At 43.8% G+C, this 25,300-nt stretch overlaps 1 protein-coding gene across 2 annotated transcripts in view; it reads left to right on the forward strand.

Moving 5' to 3' along the window:
* Window positions 1-25,300, forward strand: part of LOC124604371 (GATA-binding factor C-like) — a 652,859-nt gene that overhangs the window by 261,107 nt on the left and 366,452 nt on the right. For both annotated transcript variants that reach the window (XM_047136473.1, XM_047136472.1), the window contains one exon: window positions 10,363-10,508. In XM_047136473.1, the coding sequence (XP_046992429.1) occupies window positions 10,363-10,508 (146 nt within the window). The remainder of the gene's footprint in view (window positions 1-10,362; window positions 10,509-25,300) is intronic.

Consider the following 25,300-nt stretch of genomic DNA (forward strand, 5'->3'; position numbering starts at 1 on the left):
TGAGGTTACATAAAAAATTAAATAAATAAAAATTCTTGTCACGCTACATGCGAGAATGCTATCAATTGAGGCGTGGGAGTTGTGACACGGGCTAATGAAGGTATCGTCTAAATTAAGCACCAACACTAGCATAATTTTTAGCATGTTTTATATTGATTAAACTCAAAGCCAAGGACATAAACAAAATAAGACAGAACAGTTCCCTTAGAAGACAGTTGTTTCTAGCGGTGCAGTTGGGACGTCTTGTTACAGACATGTGGTTCATTCGAAATGATAACAAGTACCTTGATCGAGCTAAATCTTCGCTAAATTTGTAGTCGGCACTGTCTTCCCTTGACTGATAATATTCTGGAACAGCGGTTCAAAAACTCTATAGATATTTAGATAGAGATTTTTGGTGGTTTGGTTTCACTAAATGACTAAAGGCAAATCCCAAAATCACTGTGGCCGTGCGGTTCTAGGCGCTGCTGTTGCTACGGTCGCAGGTTCGAATCCTGCCTCGGGCATGGGTGTATGTGATATCCTTAGGTTAGTTAGGTTTAAGTAGTTCTAAGTTCTAGGGGACTGATGACCACATCAGTTGAGTCCCATAGTGCTCAGAGCCATTTGAACCACTTTGAACCAAAATCACTGTTTCCGACATATCATTCATGAGAGATTTAACAGCAGCTTTGATACTTTAATTTTATCGCTTATTTTACCGTCTCAACTGCGCATTCTCTCCTCTCTCTCTCTCTCTCTCTTTTTGTTCTAATTTCGATGTTCAACTCTCATCGAAACTAGTCATACAGAAAAAGTGCAACCGAGTCAGAAAAAGACATAATAAAATCTAAATGACGAGAATGATCCCTGAAAAGGACACGGTTGGTTTCCCTCACTATGCTTCCCTACTCCAAGTTTGCGCTGTCTGTAATGACCTCGTCGTCGACAGATGTTAAATCCTTCCTTCCACCTTCTTTTCCGGGAGCAGAAGGGAAAAAACTACAATACTGCGTACAAAAAGAACCAACTGACTAATTTCGCCGAGTGACCTTGCGGAATCAGATAATGATTTACAGGCTGGGCTAAGTGACACAGTTAACTCAAGTCTTCGTTTGCTGCCTCGCTGTTGGCCATCTAGTGACGTTTCTCGCTTTCCGCCTCCTCCCATCGCCCGTGACTACAACTCAGCTTCTCCGGTGACCAGCTCATCCCGAGCTGGTCTCTTCCTCATTAGCATAACCAGTAACTTAATTAAGGAATATGCATTCAAACGGCCGTCTAGTCGATCGCATCCTGATGTTATGATACAAATGCGCGCAATGTTAACAAGCCCGGGCGCCGAGTGGCGCGCCACCGCACCGCCCGGCGCCAGTTGGGTACGCACCGCGCGGTGGATTGAGCGTCGCATGTGGGGCTGTGAATGAGCCGGGAGTGCGGGTTTTTGTGGCGGCCTCGTGCGCGCGTTTGTCGCGTCACGACAAGTAAGTCCGCGGCAGGGCGGGGACGATGAGTCAGGCTCAAGGCGGCGCTTTTTGTGCCGTTTGCTGGGTGTTTGTTCCATTTGAGATTCCGGCGGCGCCGCGTCTCAAGAATGCGACCACTTGACCAGACCGGCCAGGAATTGTCTGTGACACGCCGGGGCGGCTGCCTCAGTGCGCAGAGGATGACGTCTCTGCGGGGAATTACCACTCAATTCGCTGCAGAGTGCCAACTTTTAACCACAACAACAGCGAGATGCTTAGTTTTCTTATAGATCTTTCATTTCATTTTTTTTCTATTAATCTTCTTGACGTACAAGAGACCAGAATTGTGATCTTTACCCTAGGACGGTGATAAGACAGGCTATGATGGACACATTAAAACACTTTGCCAAACCAGCACTGTTAGCAAGCTTTACGTAAACGCGTACTAGGCAGCACGGTGAATGATCGATTGTAGAGACAAGTCCTAGGTTGCGGCTAGGCCAGTTTTCTCTGCAGTATCCTCTGCTCAAGGAGTGCTGGTCCAGCAGTGTACGGAGGAGACATTCTGAGAAATGTGCTAAGTTAGATAGAAGTACTGCAGAATTGTAGATTTCAAGGTAGATAGTAGGTCTTGCCTGAATGGCTCGGTGGGCAAGGTAACTGCACCGGTAGTATGAGTTCGACTAGCGGACGAACACATAGTTTCTATCTCTCTGCAAGTTAAGAGGAAACGCGCACATTCCACAGCAGAGTTAGTCATTCTGAAAGGTCGTTTTATTTAGTCTTCGCGTACTAGATAATGGTTTTTGCCAAAAATTAATTATTATAATTATTATTATGTGCTTGACTTGGACCTTTTTCAGACAAACTAAATAATTCCTCGAAGCTTATTTACTATTTTTCCAGTTTACTTTAAATAAATTCAAGTCTTACTCTTTCCTTCAAATTAATTTTTTTTCACTTCATCTCATTATATCCCGATACCGACGGAGCGCTAATTTTGTTACTCCGAACCCAGAAAAACAGATATTCGTATATAAATATGTCATTGCTGAGAATCACTAATCGAAAGGAAAGTAAAACAACGGAAAAAGGCACAAAGAAAACTATCCTAATGACGGCAAGAGGTGGCTTAACTGACGACGACTGTTGATGGTCTCACATGCAGATGAAATTTCGTACACATTTTAGAATTATAAAAATTGGCACCTATTTCACTTCTTAACTTAATAATTTTCGTTTTCTGAATGTGAAACACAAGGTTTCCCTTGTCCTTATGACTGTAAATAGATGCTTTGTTGATCCATTGTGGATAACTAAGGGCAGCGGGCGGTCAGATATTTACCAAAAAAATTGCTAAACAGCTGTATGTTTTCCGAAGGTAGTGTTTTATTTAGACGACAAGTTTCAGCATCTCATTAATGCCATTTTCAGGCCCATATGCACTCCACGTGCACAGAATCATATACATCGATGCATGCATAACTGGAGTCATCGATAACTGGATTCCCTGAATTTCTTGTGAAGAGTATACTTCGAAGACTTGACAACAACTGTTGTTGTCAAATCTTCCACGTACACACTCCACAGAAAATATCCTTCATGTTGTACAAAGCTAAAAGCCACCGTATTACAGAAAGGGTGTAATCTAGTGCAGCCGGCCGCGTTGGTCTATCGGTTCTAGGCGCTCAGTCCGGAACCGCGCGACTGCTACGGTCGCAGGTTCGAATCATGCCTCGGGCATGGATGTGTGTGATGTCCTTAGGTTAGTTAGGTTTAAGTAGTTCTAAGTTCTAGGGGACTGATGACCACAGATGTCAAGTCCCATAGTGCTCAGAGCCATTTGAACCATTTTAATTTAGTGCACAGACTCGTTACTGGTACGGTTCGTCTCCTTGTCTCACAGCCTGAACTTTAATCTGTATGATCAGGTAGAGCAGTTGCATTAGCACGAGAACGATGAGCCACCCGCCGGCTTCGTATTTCTTGATGTACCCATTTCATAACAAATACGTAATATAGGCCGTTCCAGTTATCTTGACGATCGCGAACAACTTTTATCTAAGAAAAAAGAAATGAATCAAATGTTGTATAGGACTAAGGGTACCTCAACCAGCATGGTGCTCTCGCGTATCTTCAACTGAATACGAATGACTGAATGACCGGTGCGCATTTTCCTAGCAGTTACATTTGTTTACTGTCAACTACAGTAAGTGGACAGGTTACGTTGCCCCAGTTACAGTACAGTCAAAGTCAGTTTTACGTTACGTTTTTAGTAACGTAATGTTTACGTGCATAGTACATTGTAATACGATGTTTCTGTGCAGCTCGTGAGGAGAGAAAGTAAAAAATATTGGACGCTGCTTAAAAAAGCTAGTCTTCATACCGAATATAATTACAATAAAGGCAGTTTTGATAGTTAACAAAGGTTGTTTTCTACATTTATTTTCTTTTTCGGTCAAAAATTGTTTCGGCATGTCGAGATCGCACTCCCTGTATGTCATGGAGGCTTCTGCGTGATATTATACAGTAATCGAGTCAGTCATGGATTACGTGCCGAACTGATTAAAATAACGTAACGAGATACTGTGGGGGACAAACATTAACATGTCGACGGCAATTGCCACAGAAGCCAAATTACCACTGTCACAACACAAATAGTACAAAAGCCTTCTGGTGTTGCCTAGCAGACACGTATGACGCGACTGCAGTTCGTTATTTTTTCCCGTGTATAGATACGGAAGCTCTTTGTTTTGGGAAAACAACCACCGAGTAATAGTGTAGAAAAACAGGGGTGAGGAGGGGGGGGGGGCTGGAGAGTCGCTGACAAGAATCGCCACACACAGCTAACTACTGCTAGCAGTTAACGGCGGGTGCCCCGCGCAGATGCGCACACATGGCCGCTCGCGTGCACATATTTTTAATTCCACGTTATTAACTCGGAACTGCACTTTTTGTCACCGCAACGCTTTTCCCCGCTCGTCCTTCCCCCCCCCCCCCCCCCCCCCCCACCTCTGTCCTGACATTTCGCGTCCTCCCTCTAGTGTTTTTTGTACTTCCCCCCATTCTTCTTCCCCTTCTCCATTCGCTCCGACACCTTTCACATTTTGCTCGCGCGCTTTGTCCTAGTGCGGCCCTGTATGCAAACCTGCATCATGTTTGTGTATGCTTTATCCTGTAGATGATTCATCTGTTTGGTTAATGCAGAGCTTTTAGCGTCAAATGGGCCAGTTCTTTAAGGCGTCTGAAACAGCCAACAGACAGCCCATTACGACACAGTTGAGGGACAATTGAGGAGAGACTTACCCGGGTCTTTATTCTGGCCCGCTTTCACTCTGGTACTAGTAGTTTTAGTCAATACCGTATCAGAATTTTGGAATCAACAAATATTTTACAAAAACACTGGTGCTACACCCCAGTATTCTTAACCTATATCTTGGTCCTCAACGATAATTTTACAAATGGTTAGCACTCCACTACAGCGGTGACTCCATTTGTTGGACCGGAACCTATCCTAGCCATAACTAAGGTAATAGCCAAATCATAACTACGTAGCTTGCTTGATTAATAGGCAGCAGACAGAATGTTGGTTTAAGATCCAAAAACAGAAGTATGAAAAGCTAATGATGCCGAAGCCGTGTTTGAAGAGAAGTTCTGTTATTCGGGGCTCGAACAGGAAACAGATTAAAGTCATAGCACGAGTAATGACTAGCCATGGGCGCTATGAGAAACCCCACACACGTTGGACATAAAGAAACCCCTACATGTAGACTATGTGGCTAGAGGGCCGAAACCTCACCACATACAATGCGAAGCGTTGGAGGCCAAAGGACACTGAATATTAAGATTGTTCATTAATGAAGAAATCGTGTCTTATAAAGAACTAGAAGGGATCTTCTACTAGTTTGCAAGGGTACCGGCTGGAAGGAAAGATTATGTCCCGTCAACATCGAGGTCATTGGAGACGGACCACAGGCTCGGATGATGTCAAGGATGGGAAGGAAATCGTCCGTGCTGCTTCAAAAGAATCATTCTCGCATTTGCCTGCAGTGATTTAGAGAAATTACAGGAAACCTAAATCTGGATGGCCGGACGCGAGTTTGAAACGTCGTCTTCCCAAATGCCAACCCTGTGTGCTAACCACTGCGCCACCTCGCCGGGTGATTACCGGCTGGCTTTATTATAATCGCAGGCAGACATACTGCACAATAAACTCAGTTGGACTAAGACCACTGTTATTTTGTCTCTCTGCGCAAATCACTCACTCAGTCAGATTTAACGGTTAAAGCACTAGACTCGTATTTGAAAGAAACATAGTTCAAATCCCAATCCATCCATTTGAAATAAGATTTTCTATAATTGCTCTAAATCACGTCTGGCGACAGGTAGGATGGCTCCATTAACGAAGTTTCTTCTGACTTTTACATGTGTGCTTATCCAGTTAAGGCAGCCGTGGTGAATGTATGGGGTGTGAAAAAACAACGTAGTAATAAAATCAAACCAGCGTCGTTGAACGACCGCTATAAAACAGCCAAAAACTACAGTGGCAGACAGCACCTGTTACGCTTAAGAGCTCAGGCTGCTGATGAAGTTGGCTGAAAGTAGTGGTTTCAGTTAAACAGTCGAAGCTAGATAAACTTTAAATTCCTCTCCGTGGTTGGTTGCGTTAGATGCGACATTTTTGTCATATTTACAGGGTAAAGCTTAATAAATTTTGCTACTAAATCAACAACACTAAAAGTACCGTAATGCTATTAATTTGTTAAGATGACGAACTTTACTGCAGAAAGAGCACTACAGTAAGATAACCGACATGTGACACTGTAAGATGGAACGTTGTTAATAATGATATCTGAAGGCCACAGGTAATGCACAACCGAAATGAAAGAACCAATACTGTAACGAGTACAGCAGCAGCATAGTCAGACAAAACCGCACTGGTTGACACATCCAAACATGTTCGTTTGTCGGAGAAACTTCCGCAAGATGCTTGCTGGTTGGTTGCCGCTCTATGACTGTTGTTGTAAGTTCTCGTTAATACTGCGCATCCTTTGGGTAATATTATGTTCAGTGTTAGAACTGATTAGTGTTTCAGTCGGTAAGTCTGCTATCGTCATGAGACAAATGTTACTGTTTTGTTATAATTTGGCGGACTGATTAGCTGATAATGGCGAATGAATAGCTAGAAAGCCGTGTGTCAGGGATAATTTTTCTCCTCGACAAGCTACGTGTCTGTAAGATGAAGCTCGTTTGTTTGAGACGCCGATGTTATTATTTATAGGAATGAGATGATTTTTCTCCACATTTTGTAACAATTTCTCTCTCAATAGAGGAGAGAAAATGGCATAATTGCTGGAAATACTTGCCCTAACACACCTTGGTTTCCTCGTCAAGCCTTCACATGAGAATACGTGAACACGTGGTTGCGCCTTGGACGTATGCATCTTGCAACGCCGTTCCTTTTTGGTCGTGCCTGCACTTGCCCGGTGCAGATGAAAGCAGTAAAAGCGTCATTTGGAGAACATCTCTCTTCATTTGTTACACAACATTTCTGGAATTTATGTAATCTACAATTTTTATAGAGTCAGCTCCGTAAAACAGCGACTACCTGAACGCTGGTGAAGTTATATCATGAAGCCCGAAAACTTACTTCATTGTTTCGGTTGTGTTGGACTGCCACAAGGTCGTCTGAACAGGAAATCATCTAATTTCCAAATCAATCATGAGAGTTAAATATCACCAACAAAACAACTGAACGTGTTATGTAGTAACAGTATGTTAATAAACCACAACTGAACGCCCCTAATGTTCCTTCTATGACGATGAATCACACAAAAACTTAACATTTCGCTCGAAACTTTTGTCACCTTCTCCGTCAGGACTGTAACACCTTTGTTCTATTCAGTGTTAATAAATTTAATGACATTAATAGCAGGCCGTCGCAGGTGGTCCGGAAGACAGTTTACCGCCATCGTTTTCCGTGTTCGGATCGCGAGATAACAGCGCGCACTGCTCTGAACTGAAATCTGTCAACACGTTCTCACGTTACCCAGTAGTTACTACGTTTTTGTGGAGTAATACGACGCTAATATCTTTTTTCTTTTTTTTTTTCTTCGAGGACCGATCTGTCGCAAAATGGAAGCTACAGTGAGTTTTATTTGCAACATTTAGCTACGCCCTCCAACTACTTTTTTACATAGTCGCCACTCCGACTTAGGCATATGTCGTAACGCGGTACCAACTTTACGGTACCCTCGTCATAGAGGGCAGCCGCCTGTGCGTTCAGCCAGTTCTCTACGCTGATGTGCAGCTCGTATGTGCGAAAATGCTGGTCTCCTAGTCAGGTAAACAGATGAAAATGAGAGGGATGCAATTCCGGGCTGTATGGTGAGTGATCAAACACTTCCCGCCGAAAGCGCTGTAGAAGCATCTTTGTTTCACTTGCTCTGTGGGGCCGAGGCATTGTAGCGAATAAGGACTTTGATGACAATATTCCTCTTCTCTTGTTATAAATTTCCCTTCGTAGACGTTGAAGAGCCACGCTGTATTACGCTGCGGTAATGGTCGTGCCACGTCCCCTGCATTCCACCAACAGAACCCTTCTTTAGTTTATTCGGGGAATGAGATTGCCCTTTGTTTCTTCATTTTCTAAATGAACCGATGTCTCGTCACCTGCGACAGCTACGTTAAAAAACTCTTCTCCTTCATTATGGTAGCGATGGAGAAACGCTAAGGCAGCGACCATTAGGTGTGTTTCGTGATTATAACACTGGATCTTGGGAACCTATCTCGTACAGAATTTGCGGTAATGAGGTCTTTCACTCACGATGTCATAGACAGTAGACCTTGAAATTTCGGGAAAGAAATGATTCAACACAGAAATTGTGAACCAACAATTTTCTCGAACCGCCTGATTTACCCACTGAACGAGGTAATCGGTTAACACACGCTTCCTTTCGTGACGGCCTGCATCACGAACATCTGTACGTCCTGCTTCAAAGTTCCGGCTCAGTTGCTGCACCTTGCTGTCAGTCGTGAAAGCTTCACCATACACATTACCCACTCGTCCATGAATTTCGGCTGCATTTGACCAGTCATCATAACGAAATTTAATGACAGAACGCAATTCAGCCTTGGCGCGGGACTATTTTGCTCTAGGCATGTTTATGTGCTCACTGCGCGCTCAGGGCTGACAATTGTGACATGACGCCATCGTTGTGCATACTTCAGACGCTGCACCACACATCTGCGTAAAGCTTCGTCGGATTTTCGTAACAAATCGAACCTTGAAAAAATAATAGCTCTCGTAGAAGCGAAGACTTGTTGTGACTGTTTTCATTTATTTTCTATAAGAACTGGTCTTTTATTCCTTACCTTGGTTGTGTCTGTGTTGTAATGTGAACCTGAACAATGAAAGTGATGTGCTTACGTAAACGCTATTTCATGGAAAGAGTCGCTAGGTTCATCAGCAACTGTGTAACTGGTTTGCAATTATCTTTTACCAAGAATAATTGCAAACCTGTAACTGCAAATTAAATAAGCTATCCTTCGAAATTCTGTATTTTACAGTGCAATGAACAGTGCTAAAATGCGTGACGTCACAGTACGTGTCTTGCAATTCTAATACACGAAACTAACGGATTAATAATTCTGCTTAAAATTACAAGCTGAACTATGAAAGAACAACTGCCCAAAATGCTTCCATTAAAATGCCCTGTAAATTTACGCAAACAAAGTGACTAAATAAAATTCCAGACATTAAATGATACTCATCCGAATGTATCAGTGCGCTGTAGGAGTAAGAACGTCTGCATCAGAAATGCAATCTGAAACGAACTTCACCTAAACTGACTCTGAAGATAATATTGAAAAGCAACGCTTGAATTTTAATAATCTTACTCTGTCTCAACTGTGACGTTAAATGGGCCCTAACAAATTTGATGACTCATCTTGTGGCAATGAAAATTCGGTACTGCTCGGAAGTGGGGAATATTGAAATACAGCACCGTAGTTAAAGAGAAACCTTCCTGATTGCAACGGAAGGAGGAGCAGCTGCACCATGCACACCATGCATCCTTTACTTTGAATGACTGCGTTCCGCTCAGTGCAATGTGGTAAACAAAATTCTCGTGAGGAGACGGTGACAGAAACTGAATTTACTGAAAGATATAGAAGAGACTAGGATTCAAAAATTATATTGCGTACCATGGAACTCATTAATTAATTATTATAAGAATCTTTACAAAAATTCATTTCCACTTTAAAATAATTACTCTGCCATATAATACGTTACTGAAGGGGTAGGCTTGAGGTGAAAGTACAGGGTGGAGCAAATAAGTGGCCCGGCGAACAGAGTTCAAAGGTATAAAGAAACAAAACAGAGGACTGAAAATACAGTACATACCTGACTATAGGAGATGTTGAAAATAACCATAAATCAACTTGTTGACCGGGGCCCAAAACTGCGAATAAATCATGTCTTTACGAAATCCTCTGCGTTTGCATCTCTGCATCCTGCTAGTTATTTCCAGACCGCTCAGCAACGTGGCCAACATCCGACTCTCTCCCTTACTTCTCACTCAGTGCTACATTGGCGACGACAGTATTACGTACAACCAAAGATAGCATTGCTTGTTCTCAGAACCTCTGTGGTGTAACATAATGTCTACTGGAGACTTCTATTTGAAAAATATCCAGTGTACAAATCTGATGTATGACACATTAAACAGAAACGAAACTCACATCACTTTCATCGAACACAAAAAAAGCTACAAACCTTACACTGTAACCAGAGTGGCATTGTTGTATTGAGTGCACACTGTTGTTGTCTGACTCTTATTGAGAAGAGATGCTGCAGTGCCTGCATATTCCCTGTTGTGCCACGTTTGGAATGAAGCTGTTTGCTCTTTGTTTGCAGAGGGCCGCGAGTGCGTCAACTGCGGAGCGACGTCGACCCCGCTGTGGCGGCGCGACGGCACGGGCCACTACCTGTGCAACGCCTGCGGCCTCTACTACAAGATGAACGGCCAGAACCGACCGCTCATAAAGCCCAAGAGGAGACTGGTGAGTACCATAGTACATAGCCGGCCCGCGCTTCCTCCAGCGCAGCTCTCTCCGCGCCTACCTGTGGTCCCGCCACCACCGCAGCAGTCGACAACTAAGCACGCGGGTCAAAAATTACTCAGCCCCAGGAGACGTCACTCCAATACCGTGTAACACCACTTCTTCCCTAATAATTCCCAAAATTCGGTGAGGGAGTTGTCTTCAGATATTTTCGTGCCCCGAGAGAGAGGAAGGGGGGCACTAGCGGATGACGGGGGTCTTACCTCGATTGACGCAATCGATGACCAAGGATATAGAACTCGGTACGGTTCTCAAGGAAGCCCAGGGTAAATGAAAGTCATAATAATGTCATAACTGGAGAAGTCTATTGCCGGCGACTGTTGACTGACAGCCTCCTCTACCTCGGTGGTTCCTATCATGAACTGTGACAGCGCAGCACTTCCAGTCAGCTATCCGCAAATCTGCGCCTATCTCCTTCGTGGTGGCACTATGCCTGTATCTTTAACTAGTAAGTTCGCAGCCTGGCGACGACGAGTGACACAGGTGTAGCGTCAAAGACGACTGCCGTACTGTCCTTTAACCCTTCCAGACCCGAAATTTTTCTTGAGAAAGGAAAACTTTTCTTTATGTTGTAATGCTCTAATGTGATTTTATTATAATTTCAGATGCAAGATTTATACAAAAAATATACTTTGTACTTTTGGCTTCCTTCTATGCACTAAAATAAATAATTTTGAGGTATTCACTGTTGTAATAAATAAACTGATAATTCAATAATTACCACACGTTGTAATAATAATAATAATAATAATAATAATAATAATATAATTTATAAGTTGGAATACAACTAACCAAGCATTTCTGTCTATTTTGGCAGTCACAAGCTGCTGTGCACTGCTGTATTAACTTGTTGATATTTTTATAGTGAAGCCCAACAGTTGGCAGCACTTCTACATAACAAAAGGATTGAATGTCCATATATGTGTACATGAGGTTTCCACTGGGGAAAAATATTTCTGTGCCAACTAAGAGAGTAAAATTTATTGCAAGCAATTGTAGCCAGTGGGCCTGAAAGGTCTAACTTGGTGGCGGGTGCCACCTCTAATACTCGTCATTCGTGTATTATGCCGTACTAGGGATGCCCTGGAAAACTGAGTTTGACGTACAGGGATCCCCTGCTTGAACCTTACCATATTTGGGCGTATTCTGGGGCACAGCTTCCACCGTCAGGCCACACACTCTCTGCCAGGCACTTAAATGTGATTTGCAGAGTATCGATTTAGATGTAGAGTGTATCCGGATAGTGGGGATAGTGGTGACGCACTCGACGAACACTGGCCTTCTCGTGTGTGCATAGCCTGACTGTCTGCGCAACGCGAGAATGACGCTACTTAAGCACACAAATACGGAGTGCTTCCTCTGCTTTTTGAAAACAGCTTTTCTTTACTACTTGGAATTCATGCTTGCGTTTGATACCTGTTTCATCTCTCGGTATCGTTTCTCGCGACAGTATGCCCTATGCCCCCTCAATACTGCAGCAATTGACTGATGATTACATCGCATAGAGCTACTAAATTAGGGGCTGTTGACTGGTACATTTCACACGTTGCTCCATATTGTCCCAGCATATAAATACGGGATTAAGGTCGCGTTATTTACAGCGCCAGCAGAGATGCGATGGCATGCGGAGTATTCGACACGCATTGGAACGTGTGACGCCATGGTAACACACCTGTTCTCATCTCCGATGGATCGAATGTCTGTAGCATAGTCATCACGAATATGTAAAAGAAAGGACAACCTTGGTCATTGATAATGTTTAAATTTACATCCTGTCTCACGTTGGCGGTATGGAATGGTACGACACTTCACAAAAATGTCATAGAAATACCTCCTTCGCAAACTGTACCATTCACGCACTGTGCTCTAAACGCTTCATTGTGCCGTCAATCCACTTGATGACTAGCATCATTTGGAAAGAGGCAAAATCGCGAGTCCATAAATGTGTACATGAGGTTTCCAGTGGGGAAATATATTTCTGTGCCAACTAGGAGACAGTAAAAGTTAATGTAAATAATTGTAGTCAGTGGGTCTGAAAGGTCTAACTTGGTGGCGGGTGCCATGACAGAAATGACCGAGATAGAGGAGGCTGTTAGTCAGCAGTGCCGGCAGTAGACTTCTCCTTATGAGGTTATTATGACTTTCATTTACCCTGGGCTTCTTTGAGAACTGCACCGAGTTCAGTACGTAGGCGAGTCGCAGTTGGAATTCTGTAAGCTGCCCACGCTATCGTCTCTCATCGATTGCGTCATGTACTGTCCACCTTTGGTGTTGTTTGGCCCACCGAAGACTGGCTGTTTTAGGTACTGCAAATGTCCGTGGCAGGTAGTTCCCTTTGCAGTGTTCGCTCGAAATTTGGTTGAAATGGACCTACATTTTATGACTGCAGCAATTCTTGTTGGGATTAAGCTCGATTGTCGTTGACAACACCTGACGCTAATGTCCATCTCAGTAGATGAGGATCCTTTAACGACCACTGTTCTTACGCCGTGTTATGTGGTTGGAAGTGGTACATCTTTCCTTTAAGACACATTGGGCAGACCACGTTGATACACCAACGAATCGGACAACTTTATTCATTCAAGGTGTGCTAATGGGTACGTCCAAACACGATAAACCCTTTCTGCCATTGGGTCACATACGCACTTCGAACCATGTTACTGTGTTCTTACCGTACCACCGAGAGGCATATACACTCTGCACTAGAGGAGATGGTTACATCAGCGCCTGGTACCAGCTGTAGGCCAGCGCCCCAAAGCGACCAGTAAGTTCTTTCAAGGGCTAATGTTCTATCGGGTAAACCTATCGTTTTTTATCAGAGCGCGTCAATAAAGGTTTCAGTTTGGAAGTGATTTATGTTAGACCCAGACTGATGAAGACGTGCCCCATATCTGACGCAGAGTTCTTTATATTGCAAAATTCTTGTAGATAATTGATCGCCAGTTCAGTAGTTGTTAAAAGACGCTTTCATCAAGTTATGTCATAAACTAGTCGGTGCCGAAAGAGCTCTGTAGTAAGGCTGTTCGCAAACCGAATTTTTGTTTCAGTTAGACTGCCACAAAGACACAGCAGTGCTTTACTAGATGTCGTGCTATTGGAGACGTTTCGCCCTTGCTTTCCTCTAACTTTTCACCACACGTACGGTTTACAGTTTAACTTATTTCCCCCAGATCTTACCATATGTTGACACAGCCCTTGCAAAAATACCTTATTAGGCTCGGCGGTAAACACTGCATTTCTAAGCAAGCAACGCCAACTGGGCCACCACTCGACACTGTGGTAGCAGAACTAGACCAGGAAGGCGTATTCCTCCAGTTCTGTCCACGTCAGCAAATATTCTAATGAAAATTACCATCAAGATACGACCCGAGCTCAGCTCTTCCCCACTTCTGCATCTAATCGCATAACGAGTTTTGTTTGCAGTGGTAGGCGTAGGGAGAAACGTCATTGTATTAAAGCCCAAATGATACCGACAAAGTAGTTCTAACATACCATGGTGAAGGCAAACTGAAATTGTGGCCGAAACGTGTATACAACATGTCGCAGTCAAACACCCAGTCACTTTTATTGGAAGGTGTCTGTAGCTGAGACAGATGCCTAAAGTGTCATATAAATCATGCTGAACTCATATTCTAACATTTGCTTTGAATTTGTCATAGCACTCACTGATGAACCAAAATACTAATCACATGCTGATGATATCATATGACCTTCAAGATTAACAGGTCACCAGATGCTCTGTATTCAAAACACAATTTATTCTGCTTTCTCGATGGAATGATACCTAACACCTTTGGCCAAGAGATGGCGTGAATTAGGTGTTAAACAGAGGAACTCAACATACGGCTTCTTTGTTGATTCTCTTCAATTTAAGTTTTTAAGGACTTGATAAACCACACTGCTGTAGTGCCAGAAAAAGGTCACCACCATGTTTTCTGAGGAGTGAACAAGCAGGACGTTCACAGGTTTTGAGGAATCACTTGCTTTGCAGACCATGCTTAAGCCCATACTACACTGTTCTTTGACAAATATTTTATAAAATCTAGGACGACGATCTAAATTTACAAAAGGAATGAAAAATTATCTCCGTAAAGAGGCAAAGATTTCATGAGACGTCGTTTATAAATGATATTTGGCAAAGATCTTTATCCAGTGTAATAAGGGTTTAAAAGGTTGTGATGGCAAGATCTGCTTTTGACACCAGTAGCAATGGATCAGAGTAATGCCTCTGTTTACTCCAACACAAGCACCTGAATTTCAAAACAAACCTCCAGTCTGCATCAAAAGACGGTAATTAGCAGTCACACCAAAGCATTCACGAGTTACCTAATTTTCGAATGGAAGAAACAGAGGGGTGTAAAAGTTACAGTTTGAAACAAAGACCGGAAAACGAAACTTTAATTTCTGAGCACAAGAGAAGACGACACAACCGTTGTATTTCGAGTATAGTGGATTTTATAAATTACATTCTAATTTATTTAGAAGACACACACAATAACATCATTCATGAGTCCCACACACACGCTCAAGAAAGGACTACAAACGGTGATTTCCGATTTCAGTGGCAGCCACACTAATTGGACAACACAAATCTCAGGAACGTAAAGTATCATGCTGGTTTAAAAAGTGTGATGTGACTGTTTAGTAGCTTTTGATATCTCATGACTAAATGGTACAATGTGAGGAACTGCAGAAATGACGATACTACTTCGCGTGCGAAAACGCTCCTTTTGAGGACTTAGCACCGCGGTTGTACCACCACATATAAGGACACAGGCTGGGCAGCTCCGTCATAGCTGGCTTGTGCGACCCGCCTCGCATTGCTTATTTGTTATTCATTCACACAGGTCGCACTGTCCTGCTTTTTTTCCTCGGCGCTGATTTGCTTACTAATCTGTTTTCTCTGCGCACTAATTACGCCGCGAACGATTTGCAATCAATAAGCGTGACCTCGCTCTCCTTCGACTAGAGAACAATGAGCGTTGTCGACTAGAACATACGAGCGGCTAATATTTCGCTGACGGAGAATGCTTAATGGGCAGTGGGCGCAGTCTGTACGAGCTTCAATCAGGAACGAGACTCACATCAGTAAACACCTGGTTTGGTACAAGCATTTGAAATACGCCTGGACAGCAGCAGCCCCGGAATCCGCGAGCAAAGGTATGAGATTAGTGATTGCGAAAGGTACTAACGTATTCAACATGAATACCGTTACGATAAAAACTGACTGCGACGGTCTGATCCTTGCCTGTTCATTCGTCAAAAGAAAAATTCTTCACTAATGGCTTGTTTTTCTATAGTGGCATACAGAAACTCTACTTCAACGAAAGTTTCAAGAATATTATTCTCTTTATATTTTGAATTTACAACAAGTTCTCGTCTATGAATCGCTAATGTTTACGTTTCATGCAATTTTGTAACCCTCAAAAATCAAAGGTTCTCCAAATGTGATAACAAATTACACGGAAGATTAATGTTTCAAACTCATTTACATTGAAGTAACCCTATCACACTGAAGAGCCGTTAATCCTTCCTTCCGTGACAGACTCCACCTTAAACCAAGTTTGGTACTCGGTCGGCAATATGGTTTCTCGTTTCGTCATCACCATTGTCGTTGGGATAGACATATTTGCATAACTCACCATCTTCTGTTACAAAAATTGTCGATTTTCCTTCGATCAAACTGGAAATAGCTATGTCTTTAATGATCTTTAATATTAGAAGAACCATTAGAGTGAAATTTAGAGACTTTTCTTGATGTTGCGTTTGTTCAGGGTAACCGCATTTCTGGCCACATCCGTTAATATCAGCCAGACTCTAGGCTTTCGCAGTAACTATGTACTTACTTGCAGTTATTTACTACGTGTGACAATTTTAAGTTGTGTGACAGCCTGTATGAGTCTATCGCTTAACCCACGATATCCATAAATGGATCAGTATAATCGCTTTACCTGCTCCCTGGAATAGGCTACGTGTTCGCAACAGTTTGTGGCCACCAGATTGCTTGAGTGTTTCCTATTTCTTCCCTTCAACGACGTTATTAAGTTTTCGAGGAGTACCTCATTTCTGTCCTGTTGCATGTGCCTATATTTCTCCGAGCATATAATTTCATTTTCCTAACATTACAGTCTTCTCTCTTTTCTTTCAACCATGAGTATTCAACTTTTAACTTGGACTAACTTTCGCAATCCGCCATCCGCACCCATTAAACTGTATGTTTTGCAGCTGCTTTCAGAAATCTGTATGCAGTTCTTAGTACTAAACTGTTCCAAAACCAAAATTTCGTCCCTAATCAACGTCTCGTTTTACTTCGTATTGCCAGTCGCCTACTGTGTATTTGATCAGACGTTTCTTTCTTAGATTTTTATTATTGCTACACGATTCGAGCTGAAAATCCGCGTAACAGGCAAATATCGCAACACGAAATTTCTTTTTGAGACAGGCAGGATTAATTAAAATCTAAGCAAGAAAACAACAAATTGTGACATGTAGGGGTTGTTGTAAATCACATTTATTAATTTAGCGTTACGGCCGAAATCGGACCGCATGCTTGTAATTTACTCCACTCAATAGACAACTCTGAAGGAATCGAAGACAAATAATATTTTATATCAGATAACCACATGTACGAATATATGGGCTACTAGGGTTCAACAGATCAATGCATCCTGAAAATAATGTTTCTCGGTGGTTTAATAAATCGTATTCCGGCGGACGACAGAAAACAAAATTTTTAAGGTGCTGACACGAATCTCTTAATTTAAATACAAGAATAGATCACACTTTACAAAATAGATATTTCAAAATTAATAAGGACGAATAGAAATGTTGTACGGAAAACTGGTCTGTTTTCCTAGCTACCTATCCTTTTTCTTTACGTGTTTGACTCGGAAGCTCTTTAAAAAGTTCCCTATAAAGTTCCCTTTTTTGTGTTAATGTTGCTGACCTTTCGATCCGCAGTCGCTAAAGTCACTATGTTGTATTATTAATATTTTTCCATGCTTTTTGCATGAATTAATAATAAAGCATCTTCAACAGAAATTTGTGTTGGTCTTACTGTGTACTTTTACTCGAGCTTTCTTCATTACTAGCAGTCGTCGAGAATTACACAAAATGAGTACATTTTCTCAAAACGTTTTGTTCTTAACCTTTATGCTGATAGATGTCTAATGTTTACGCTGAAATCATATTCGTAGCATAATTACGAGGTGAAAAGTAGTGTATATTGATTATGGCGTGTGGCGACGAATGTCCGTAGAATTTAAAGTACAACTGTAGTTACTTGGTCAGTAAACCAAGCACTCACATACTGCAAGAACAATACGCTTTGCCACAGGAAACGATTTTACAAACTTTGAACGACATTTTTGCTTATGAAATGGAGGAATAACTTGAATGGCAAAATGTGAATGGTGTTCATTCAGTTGCATATAGATGCCCGCTCAAAACCGTGAGTATGGAACCCCCTTTCATGCGTGTGGCTTCCGACATTTGCAATGTATGACACCCATCTACGTATTCTGCGGCGAGGGCGGCACAGCTCTCTCTCCATCGAATGGGAACCCGCGAAATGAAGCCGTCGCTCCGGCTGACGTCAGTGGCAGACCGGCCGCGGGCTAAAACGGGTTTTTGGCACAAAAGATGCGAGCGGTCGCCATGTTGGCGCGCTGTGCCCGCAGCGCGTGCGCGGACGGCTGGCGGCAGTTTGGCGCTGCCCGCAGCCCCCGGGGCAGAGTTGCGTCTTTTTGTCGCGCGATTGTTATCGCCGCCGCGAGTGGAGCGGCAATAATAACAAAAGCCGAGCGCCGCGCTCTGCAGCGGCAGCGCGGATGCGCGGCGCGGAGAGGGGCGCGGCGGGACTTCCCCGGAGCACGGTATCTGCGCGTTCCATCTTCAAAAGTAGGTTTTAAAAAATTCAACTCAGGGAGCAGATGGGGACCATGGGCGGTTCCGAGGGGGGGAAAGGGTCGCCGCAGGGAGAGTGAGTAAGTGAGAGAGAGAGAGAGAGAGAGAGAGAGAGAGAGAGAGAGATTCTGCTATTGTCAGGGAGAAGGACTCCTCCCTTTTGGTACGTGTTCTTTCTCCGCCTTTATTTTTTAAGGGAAAAAGAGGGAATGAATGAAAGATGGGTAGAGGAGGGATGGAGAGGGGGCAGCGCCCCTGGTGTGGCCGTGCTGTGTACGGGTCATTGTGTGCGGGCACAGGACCCTGTTGGTCCCCCCCTAACCAGCCCCACGGACATGCAACTTCCTTTTCACTCGCTGTGCAGAGGGGAAAAGGCTACAGTAACTTAAAGCTTTTCAAATTGTGTATAGCAATGAGGGAGATAAGAAGTGGATGGCACTGCACCTCCCTTCTCTGTCTCTCTCTCTCTCTCTCTCTCTCTCTCTCTCTCTCTCTCTCTCTCTCTCTCTACCCCCCCCCCCCTACCTCACCTTCCGACCTCTACCAGTCGCCCCCCCCCCCCCACCAGTCATCCCAACGTCTCTGCCTGACCTGAAAAGAATAGAAGGACAAAAATGCCCTTTTGATAGTACACAATGCATAATAGCTTAGGGAATGAATATGTTAGGGGCGTGCTGTGGTTTTATTTCTGTGCCGCCGTGTTTGTACGTGTGTAAGCATGTAACGACGTCTCTGTGTGTGTGTGTGTGTGTGTGCCGTTCAACCGGACACGCCCGCCCAGCACCGTTCTTCGTTCCACCAATCGCGACCAAAGGGATTGTTGTTGGTGTGCGGTGCTGAATGGTGGCCCCGTCTCTCTTCCCTCCTCTGCCCCCCCCCCTTCCCCCAACTCACCGGTGATGAGTCCCATAGGGTGCACATGGAGCTGGCAGGGGTCCATTATGGTAGCCGGCCGACTGGTGGGTAATTAGCCTAATGCCGCGCCGGGCCGTGATGAGATGAGATGGCGCGACTAGACGCTCTGAATGGCGCGGGCCCGCGTGACTGTTACAAACGCCGCCCGTCACTCCACAGGCGTCCGGGGCGACGCGAAGTGAAGTAGCAGCGCGCCGTGCAGCTGTCACCAGTGTGTACGCTTGCGCACTGGCGCCAGTGCCTACCCTCACCACATCCGTAATCCTCTTTCTTCCGGTCGATTCTGAAGGAGCAGTATTCAAATCCCCGTCCAGATATTCCATTTAATGATCTTTCGGGATTTCAACCGGATGACTCGACAATCTTTGACACGATATTTCATTTGACAACCATTCAGTCATTTTCCAGTAATGATTCACACTGAAAACTGTTGTTGCAAGCTGCAATCCTTTCTACAAAAATTGGCACGGTGGCGCATGTGCCTAGGCTACCGCTTCACGACCTGCCTCTATCGAGTTCAGCGCCGTCCGTCATATATCGAAATGTAGTATTTCTGCACGCACTTCGCCCAGCGGCGGGCCCACGGAATTAAAATTCGTAGATCAAATTAATAAAACTAATTGTTCGTTGACTTGTCATTAGGCATGAAGTTTTGTCTGTCTGAAGATACGATGCGACTTCGAAAACCAAGTTCCACATCATTATGGCGGGCCAAATAACCTTTATTGAGTGCTCTACTGCACCTGCAAGTGACAGAAATACGTGACACTGCTTTCCAAGGAGGGAAAGCCTATTTACAATTTGTACAGAAAGCAGATGGCAGTTATAAGAGTTGGGGGGTATGAAAGGGAAGCAGTGGTTGGGAAGGGAGCGAGACAGGGTTGTAGCCTATCCCCGATGTTATTCAATCTGTATATTGAGCAAGCAATAAAGGAAACCAAAGAAAAGTTCGCAGCAGGTATTAAAATCCATGGAGAAGAAATAAAAACTTTGACGTTCACTGATGACATTGTAATTCTGTCAGAGACAGCAAAGGACCTGCAAGAGCAGTTGAACGGAATGGACAGTGTCTTGAAAGGAGGGTATAAGACGAACATCAACAAAAGCAAAATGAGGATAACGGAATGTAGTCGAGTTAAGTCGGGTGATGCTGAGGGAATTAGATTAGGAAATGAGACACTTAAAGTAGTAAAGGAGTTTCGGTATTTGGGGAGCAAAATAACTGATGATGGTCGAAGTAGAGAGGATATAAAATGTAGACTGGCAATGGTAAGGAAAGCGTTTCTGAAGAAGAAAACTTTGTTAACATAGAGTATAGATTTAAATGTCAGGAAGTCGTTTCTTAAAGTATTTGTATGGAGTGTAGCCATGTATGGAAGTGAAACATGGACGATAAATAGTTGGGAAATGAAGAGAATAGAAGCTTTCGAAATGCAGTGCTACAGAAGAATGCTGAAGATTAGACGGGTAGATCACATAACTAATGAGGAGGTATTGAATAGAATTGGGGAGAAGAGGCGTTTGTGGCACAATTTGACTAGAAGAAGCGATCGGTTGGTAGGATATGTTCTGAGGCATCAAGGGATCATCAATTTAGTATTGGAGGGCAGCGTGGAGGGTAAAAATTGTAGAGGGAGACCAAAAGATGCACACACTAAACAGATTCAGAAGGATGTAGGTTGCAGTAGGTACTGGGAGATGAAGAAACTTGCGCAGGATAGAGTAGCATGGAGAGCTGCATCAAACCAGTCTCTGGACTGAAGACCACAACAACAACAACAAAACAACAACTTTTCAACATAGTAACTGTAAAGAACGGGTGGAACGTTCTGCCGAGCATTCAGTTCCTCGCCGATACAAATCCACTCCCTGTTACGGAGCCGTCCGAGAACATCTGTGTGAAACTCATCGTCGTAAAATTTCCGATTGCTGCGAATCAGTTCCTCGATTACCTGAACACCGTCGTCTGTGGCCGATAGCTCTCCTTCCAGACCAGCATCACCCCCGTCTGTACAGTACACACCAAAATGTTGGCCTCGTTTCACAGCGACTCGACGCGACACCACATTTGTTGCGAATAAAACACAGTGTACAGTACCCAGCCGCGGTTGACCTGCCGCGCTGCGAGAGACGAACGTGGCGATCATGTTCCACACACCTTTCCTGTATTGTGCATATGGTCTGGCCAATGTAACCTTTGCCATACTGACATAGCATTTTGTACATTCCAGTCGCTATAAACTCAGATCATGCTTTACCGAACGGAGGAGGCCACGGATGTTTCTAGGTTGCCAGAAGATGGCTTCCTTGAGGATTCTGCCTAATTTAGACGAAATCTTGCCCAGATATGGACGGAACTCCACGCACGCGAACGGCTCATTCTCTTCCGTATCTTGTGAGTGGTCACGTTTACTATTCGTTAAAGCTGTGCTAATTTGATGTTAGAATATCCACAGCCTTGAAACACAGACTAAAGGCGTTCCACCTCCTTTGCAAGAATGTCTCTATCAGACAAAACGTGTGCTCCGTGCATAGACGTTCGAAGGACACCTGTAGTTCTTCAAGTATGGTGGCAGCTAGACGCCTGCAAATATACGTCCGTAAATGTGGACTTACAGTAGACGGAATGCACCAGTGACCATCAGTTTTCCGACTGAATAACAAGTCTAGAAACTACCATCGTAAATTAGATATTCTCGTGGATTGCATCTATAAGTTTTAGAAAGAGGGATGGTTCCCCTTCTTCTTGCAACCACACAATAAAGGAATCGTATCTGGATTTACTTCTTTCTCTTTAAGAGAATATCATATGGTTATTTCTACAGGAAACGTATTTTCTTGCACCACTTGCGATAGTTCTCGCTCTCCAGTTACTTCCATTGGGATGAACCGTTAAATTTCAGTCTTTCTTCCGATGGCACGCGAAACGGCATGCTGGTTTTGCCACTGGAACAGCAGCGGGATTCAGTTCGTCGTCCAGCCATTCTGACTGAAGTTTTAATGCTTGTCTACTGCTGACGAACGTCGGGATAGTTCCTTCAACAAATCCAGATTTGTTGAATTGAGCAAGTGCTCTTTGATGATCTACAGGTCGACGACGGATTTAACCCAGACCTTCCTACCTATCAAACGATGTAGCCTGAGGTGCCAAATATTTCCCCCATTTCCTCAGCAAAACGCTGTAAAGGATATAATTTTCACGTTTACAATGATTCTTTCATGAACCGAGAGATTAATCTGAACGCTAAAACTGCAAAACTGTTCATTTGAACATCTTCTTTATAGAGAAATAGTTACTACACCGTCCCTCGTGTAAGGTGAAAAACAAGACAGTAACGAATGTAATGGCGTAATATCCGAATCACGTGTCGACTTTGAATTTTAAAAGCGTGGTACGTTAGGTATGATTGCAAACGAATGTTTTGATACAAAGACCTTATATACATTGCACCCTTGCCGACAAACATAGTCGAACACCGAAAATTTAACACGGCGACTGGTGCAGATATTCAGTGACGTTAGAACCGTCTTGTATCTAACTATGGTTTCGCAAAACGGATTTTCGCCAAGGAGGAGACAACTGTCCACTGCTCACGTAATTACGGTGAAAGCGCGTCTAAAATACCTCGAGGACTGGAATCGATTCTCGTTTGGACTGAACTTACAGCTGAAAGGAAATCGTAGTCATACATTAGTTTTAGCGGATATGCCGACAAAGTGATTTGACGAGAGCATTGCATCGAAGTGGTGGACTAAATCTATAGCATACGTGAAACTTACGATCAGCATCTGCTAACACTTACGAGCTGCAGTTCACAACATTTTTGTCTCAGATGGTTGTTTACCGTCGATAAAGAGAGTGATGTGATTCCACGATGTATGCATAAATCAGTCTCTCTCTCTCTGTCCTTCTCCTTCTCCTTCTTCTTCTCCTTCTCCTTCTTCCTCCTCCTCCTCCTTCTCCCCCCCCCCCCCCTCTCTCTCTCTCTCTCTCTCTCTCTCTCTCTCTCTCTCTCTCTCTCTCTCTCTCTCTCTCTCTCTCTCTATATATATATATATATATATATATATATATATATATATATATGTGTGTGTGTTTGTTTGTTTGTTTGTTGGTTCCTTCTTCCTGTTTTAAGGTTGACACATGCGCAAATAACTGCCCTGGGACTCGCTTACAGTGGTGTACATCCACTAATAAAACCCTTTTAATCGCTGCGTAAATTTGCTCGGATAGTTTGCTCGTGGCGTTTTGCGACCTGTGCACCTCTGTGAAATCAAGTGGACCAATAACGGAAGACAGATTGGTAGCCACTACTAAAGTACGCAGGAGGCCGCAAGTCTCTGCCGCTGCTGCTGCTGCTGCCGCGACAGGGTTCGCCGGCTAATGAAGCGCGGACTGCGGCTCCTTAACGAAGCGGCCGCGGCCTCCTGTTAATGCTGCGGGCACAGGCCGTGTTTGTTTTGTGGCAGCTAGCGTCATTAATCAAGCGATAACGCCGCATTAATAACTCGTCCAATGACAGTACCTGTTGTTCTGGCCCGGCCTATCTGTTGCTGCCGTTCGTTATTAATAGTGCCTCCCCCGGCGCACCGTTGCTTCTCATTCGCCCCACCGTTTTCCCAGATCGCTGCGGTACTCCACCGTGTCCCGTGTCCCTCCACTCCGCCTGCTCCATTCTTCGGATTCCTTTGAAGAGCTCCCTGAGGGATAGAGATCGGTCCGGGTTCGAATTCCGGTCTGGCACGAATTTTCGACTTTCCCCCTTCACTTAAATCAGTACCACTGGCAACTAACGTCATTAATAACTTTGTGTCCTGATTCTTATTTTACTCGATCTGACCCAGCGGACTGCAGACAGCTACACGCCCCCGTTTCCATTCCGTTCTGTTTCCAGCTTTCTGCCGCCGATCACATTCTGTGTCTATCTGCAACAATTCCTCGTAGATTTCGTTCTCCACTTCTGCTCTAGTCCACTTACTGGTTCTTCCGTGGGGAGTAAAACATGGATTTCAAAGACAATCGATGTTTGTACATCCAAGCAATACGACCTGCCCATGCAAGTCGTTTGGCTCTCATAAGTTCTACAATGCCGGATCCTCCGTTCCCCAATTATCTGATCTTTTGGTGGGGTATAGGGAGAAATGTGTCAAGGAAAACATTTGTCGCTCAAAAACGAGAAGTCCTTTTCCTGAACATTCCACATGGCCCTACAGGTTGGGTCTGTGTTTTGTACAGTTTGAATATGAAATATCTTGACAGACTGCTGTGTCTGAAGTACTTTGTACGACCGGTTTCCGACTTATAACCTCGCTTAGATTTCTGCCTCGCGTCCGTTCCCAGATACTCAAAAAGATGAATTCTCTTGTAGTGTAGTACCGGGTTCCCACAACTAGAGAGTGGACTGGATCTCTTGAACAGCCATGTAACCTGTTCATTATAAGATAGTCTGTCGCCGATTCATTCGCCAGGAAACCGATCTTGATCGCCGCAGCTTTTACGCTTTCGCTCGTCCGCATCAGATCTTAGATCCGGAAGTTATTCAACTATCTAGGATTATGTCAGACACAGAGATATTAAGGAAGAAGACGGTTTAAAGCGCCATCGGTGACGAGTGCATTAGAGAACTAGCTAGGGTTGGTGAAGTATGTGTAAAGAAATGGACTGTGTCGTTATCGAAAGGAACCATCTCCAAGTTTAAGTGTCTTCGCGAAACCACAGAAAAACTATACCTGGACGAGGATATGAATCACTAGACCACTGTTACCTCTTTCGATAAGAGATAAGGAAAGACCGAGGTGAAGAGCTTATTAAAGTTGTCGGATGATATTAGAAAACATGCAGTGACGACATATATGTGTGTGCCTGAGGAGTGACATTCGACCAGAATATAACGACAGCATAACAAAAATCA

Source organism: Schistocerca americana, chromosome 1 (genome assembly GCF_021461395.2).
Source record: "Schistocerca americana isolate TAMUIC-IGC-003095 chromosome 1, iqSchAmer2.1, whole genome shotgun sequence".
In the NCBI taxonomy this organism is placed as follows: domain Eukaryota; kingdom Metazoa; phylum Arthropoda; class Insecta; order Orthoptera; family Acrididae; genus Schistocerca; species Schistocerca americana.